The 5,442-nt window shown below is 38.9% G+C and overlaps 1 protein-coding gene across 1 annotated transcript; it reads right to left on the bottom strand.

Annotated features, from left to right (window-relative positions):
• Positions 1-1,557: 1,557 nt before the first annotated feature.
• LOC308102002 (uncharacterized protein) lies at positions 1,558-3,259 on the bottom strand (the record flags this gene model as incomplete). The annotated part of the gene is made up of 5 exons (XM_080451580.1): positions 3,201-3,259; positions 2,324-3,031; positions 2,063-2,188; positions 1,931-1,974; positions 1,558-1,668 (listed from the first exon to the last, which is right to left on the bottom strand). Exons 1-5 carry the CDS (start codon positions 3,253-3,255, stop codon positions 1,558-1,560), a joined length of 1,044 nt encoding a protein of 347 aa, XP_080307706.1. The 5' UTR covers positions 3,256-3,259.
• Positions 3,260-5,442: the final 2,183 nt, after the last annotated feature.

The raw sequence follows: 5,442 nt of genomic DNA, 5'->3' as shown, positions 1-5,442 counted from the left end.
CGCACGCACACACACATGCACACACATGCACACACGCGCACACACACACACACACACACACACACACACACACACACACACACACACACACACACACACACACACACACACACACACACACACACACACACACACACACACACACACACACACACACATGAGGTACATGCACACTAAAGGTCACGGTATCCTATTAATAGCTTTTGGTCATCATTTGATTTTCATCTACAGTAGAGTATGTATCTTTCTGTCCTCTGATGCAGTACACGAACACCGAGAGAACACTAAGAGGACATCCTGCTGTAAACCACATACACAGCAACAAAGAGAGCGGAGATGGTTCAGTGCATGAGTACGACTAACAGACTATCAAAGCATAGTCATCTGACAATCATGACCTTTTGACTGGGGGGAAACAAACAGCTCATGTGGTCATTGTAGCACTCAATGAGTGAATGCTATGAAAGCTTGTCCTCCTGTTTCACCAGATCATATTGTCTATCAATGGAAATGTACTCTATACTGTATCTACTTTTACCTCTGTATCTGCCCTGTGTTCTAACTGCTTTGCTGCTTCTGGCAACTGAATTCCCCTTGCAGGATCAATGAAGATATACTGTATCTAAATACTATGGTAACTAACTCCATGTAAGCAGTGGTGGAAAGTAACTGAGTACATGTACTTAAGTACTGTACTTAAGTACAATTTTGAGTTACTTTTTACTTTACTAGAGTATCTCCAATTTATACATAGGCTATTTGAAAATAGCCGATCTACAAGCTCACAACACGTCGCATCGCGACGTGTTGTGAGCTTGTAGATCTGCTATTTTCAAACATTAGTACTTTTACTTTTGGTACTTTAAGTATATTTTGATGCCAATACTTTTGTACTTTTACTCAAGTAACATTTTGAACACAGGCCTTGTAACAGAGTGTTTTTTATATTGTGGTATTGCTACTTTTACTTATGTAAAATATCTGAGTACCTCTTCCACCACTGATGATAAGCACATATTTGTATTGTCTATGACCTCCCCCTCTGCTGTAGCTCAGAGCTGCAGCAGAGGGGGAGGTGAGATCACAGATGGGGCTTGTTGTGTGACAGTAGCAGCTCTCTGCACAATCTTGCCCACTGTGGTAGTGGACACACACAGTGTTGCATTACACTAGGAACTCATACAGTTGTGGTTTTGATTGATTGATTGAATACTTTATTAACAGTTTGCAAAAAAAAGGTACAGTGTTACAGATTTATACAAAATGGAAATATGCCCTTTGGGCTTTTTGTGTGGTCCTGTGTATTCAATTTATCGAGACATTTAAAGACAAACAATAATATACAAGACAAACAATAATATACAATTATTTTAATTCTTAATTAATGCATTTAGCCTATTAAAAAATTAATGGTTGAATATTGATTATATTGGCATCTAAGTAATTACTTATAAACATAATTCTTTCCCTTTAAAAAAAAATCAACATTACCATCGTAACATGTTTGAAAATCACTGTTATAATGAAACAAAGCATGGCTAGTCAAAGAGTCCAGTTCTACTGTCTAATGCTGGAGTACAAGCAGGCATCCATGTTGTCTCGCTGTCTTCTTGATGTGTTTGTGGTCACTCTTACAGCAGCATAATGGAGATTGTCTGCATCTTGACCCTGGTAACGGACAGTGAAAACGGGAAATTAATCAAATTAATATAACTTCATTTATTCACAGCAGAGCTGTGATTGGTGTGTAAAACAAAGTGTGGCTGATTGAAAACACTCAGCAGACTGACAGCTGATTACAGCTGAGTCGCATATGACTCCTGTGAACTAACACGATGCTTTATACACCAGGGGAACAAATCCATAAAAATCCCACACAACCAATCATTTTTATGTATTAATTCTGTAACAGTTGATCTAAATTATGTACCCCTACGTTCTGAGGAGAGGAAGCCGAACTTCTTGGTTGAGATCCTGTTTGTGAAAAAAATAGCAAAAATGTGTAATTGAGTACCATGAAAGACCATTTGATGACAATTCAAATGGAATAAATATCAAATACCTGTGCAGTGGTGACATTTTTGCTTGTTCAACTTGTACACACAACATGCCAGGATGATAGTCAGGATAGAGGTGAATACCAGCGCTGCTATCATGAAATTAACCAAGACATGAGAGTCCACTCCACCTGTAAACATCAGCCATGAACACACCATGTAAAGTGTTAAACTTTATCCTCTGTGGACCTGAACAACTTCTCTTTGTGGAAGAGCAATGAAGATATTTAATTAAACGAGAAATCTGCTGTTAAGATGTTACTTACTTTCAATGTCCACTTTGGTTCCATTTCCAAACAGTATCTCTCCACACGAGGACACAGCACAGTAGAAGGTCCCAGCATCAGAAAGGTTCAGGATCGTCTTATGGAAGTTATACACACATTTCTGTGTTTGTGTCTCAGATCTCCTCTTACATTCATGGTTTTGGACTCCTTGAGTGTATAAGACACCTGGTTGAGATTCTTCTGAGCTTCTAAACCAGTAGACACTGTGTTCTCTATCACAGAATTGAGAGTGGATGGTACAGTTCAGAGTCACAGAGTCTCCTAGTTGGACTGACTCAGACACTGGCTGACGGATAATAGTTTGAACGTTGGACCCTGAACCTTTTACACTAAGAAAAGCTCCGTCTCCAAACGTGAACACATAGGAACTAACTCTCACACAGTAGTAAGTACCCGAGTCTGAAAGATGAAGATCTAAGATTTCTAAGTGATTTAGTCCCTTTACTGCAGTGTGCAGTGAGAAGCGTGGATTGTCCTTGAATTCATCATGTAGATTGCCATTTTGATCGTATTTATAGAAGGTAGACACAAGCTGTGGTTTCTGTCCCAGTGTTTGCTTGTACCAACTAAACATTGTTGCACCAGTATCATTCTCATAGAAGCAGTGCAAAGTTACATTGTGTCCAATGTTAGCAGATATAAGTCCACTATCTTGATGGAAAGCTGAGGCTTGTTTCAGATGAACTGCTGTAAAACAGAAACCAATTTCAGATTGATAAATTATCAGTAAATTAAAATGCTGTCACATGGAATATGATAATATTTTACTAAATACGTAAAAAATATAAATGCTGAGTTATATGTGACGGATATACAGTTTAAAAGATTATTGAAGTTGCAAAAAGGCCCAACTTACCCATTTTCCCAAAGAAAAAAAATACGATACATAGTGTAAACTTCGGAGCTGTCATCTTGTTCAAATGGCTGCATAGAATGGAAATAATTTCATAGATACTCCTCTGTTCAAAGATGAGGGCGACGTTGATTGGCCAACCAGAGCTGTTTGAGTTTTGGCAAATACCTTATTTGGTGAAATGCACGACCTCTAAAATGAAAAACTGGAAGTGTGTGTGTGTGCGCGTGTGTGTGTGTGTGTGTGTGTGTGTGTGTGTGTGTGTGTGTGTGTGTGTGTGTGTGTGTGTGTGTGTGTGTGTGTGTGTGTGTGTGTGTGTGTGTGTGTGTGTGTGTGTGTGTGTGTGTGTGTGTGTGTGTGTGTGTGTGTGTGTCTACAGTACAATGGTAGAATGATTAGGCACTATGATAAAGGCCCTTTAGTTCCGTCCTCGTTTATTAGGGGGCGAAGTGCGTGTAGGCACACTGTTGTATCTGTTCGTTTTATTCTCCCACTGGTTTTCACAGTTAGGCATACAACCGCCCAGTCACTTTTTACAGAACATTGCAGATTGGTAGAGGATCATGCCAAACGCTGTTGAAATGAATCTTACACTGATTGGCTTGGATTTGGTTTCTGTTCATCATGTAAGGAACAGTATTTAAGAAACCCCACCTTAACACTGAAAGATCCATTTGTCTGACTGACCAGGTAGCTTGTCCTAATTATTATGACACTGAAAATCAACCAGGTAAAAAGGTGTTACTGCAGTGTGGTCTGCTATGGATGTAGAGATGATGAATCTTATTGACCTTAAAAAAGTAAATAAAAAACACCACACACCATACAATATACCGTATTGCAATTGTTTTTTTCTCCATTATTACTCTTTCACTCTTTCATTGCAGCAGATGTTGTGTTTTTTTTAGCAGGAAGCGGGCTATCAGCATCATGTTTGCTTTCACAAACAACCTGCGTACACCACCTTTATAGACCTTACATTACAACTTCCTTTATAGCTTTTGTAGCTCATCAGGCAAAATCAGTGACGGCCCAAAATACATATTAAACCACAACAAATGTTAAATGCATCCACTTCCCAAATCTTGGGATTCTACTGTGACCTGTAACTCCATTTATTTTCAAGTGGTTTTCTGGAGCACACAAACCATGCAGTCTAAACGTCAAAAGAACAGCACATGCATTTAAAGTTACAATCAGCCTCATCTATTACCTATGCTACACTGTCAGATGCTGCACGTGACCTTGAGGTTTCAGACCAGTCTTCCTGTCCTCGCTTCACATTAGTTTCCACCAATGGAAACTAAACAACTGTAACCACACAGGAGTGAGAACAGAAGCCTTCATCTGAGACTTGGTTGAGCTTGAAAGGTGCAAACTGCATCAACATTTATGATCAAAAGGAAAGTATCTATAGACATGTGAGAGACTAAGGTTGTTCTTTTCTTGACCATGCTGTATCTGTGAGGGATAATCACTATAGCCTCCTCCCCTGTGACTTTTGCACACATTAACATACCTGATGTTCATATAATCATGTGAAAACACCACACATGTATTAAATTCATTGTTCAATGGCCATTATGAATTGTAAGATGTTCTTATAATGTATTTTGTCCTTCAGGTCTGTAATTAAGCATACATTGAATAATGGGTAAACTGTTAGGACAAATACAAAATCTTAACTGTCAAAGCAGATACAGGTGAGAATAGATTTCCACTCTACTTAGTTATATTGTCTAATTCCAGAGTAGATAAAAACCCTATCATCAGATTAAATGTGCTAAATAAGGATGACTTGGCTTGACTTTGCTGTTCTATAGAGACATGGATGATCTAAAAAAAAAAGATTGTTAAGTGCCATGAGCACATTAATCTGAAAAACACAGAAAGAGAAAGAGAGAGAGAGAGAGAGAGAGAGAGAGAGAGAGAGAGAGAGAGAGAGAGAGAGAGAGAGAGAGAGAGAGAGAGAGAGAGAGAGAGAGAGAGAGAGAGAGAGAGAGAGAGAGAGAGAGAGAGAGAGAGAGAGAGGGGGGGTCCTGTTTGAGGACTTCTTCCTGTACCTCTATTGCACCGCCTCCTTTCAGTTTTCCTCTGACTGTCTGTCTCACTGAAGATGTAAAAAGACAAAGTAAAAAGGAAAGTGGGCACCCACTTAAAATAGAAAAAGGTGTGTACAGTATGTGCCTTTATTAACAAACCATGATACTTTCAATAGTTAATTTTCTATTGTAGGACAAAAATA

The sequence above is a fragment of the Gymnoscopelus braueri genome (genome assembly GCF_963280865.1).
Source record: "Gymnoscopelus braueri genome assembly, chromosome: 15".
NCBI classification, from domain to species: domain Eukaryota; kingdom Metazoa; phylum Chordata; class Actinopteri; order Myctophiformes; family Myctophidae; genus Gymnoscopelus; species Gymnoscopelus braueri.
The sequence above is the reverse complement of the archived record's forward strand: the minus strand, read 5'-3'. Positions and strand labels throughout refer to the sequence as shown.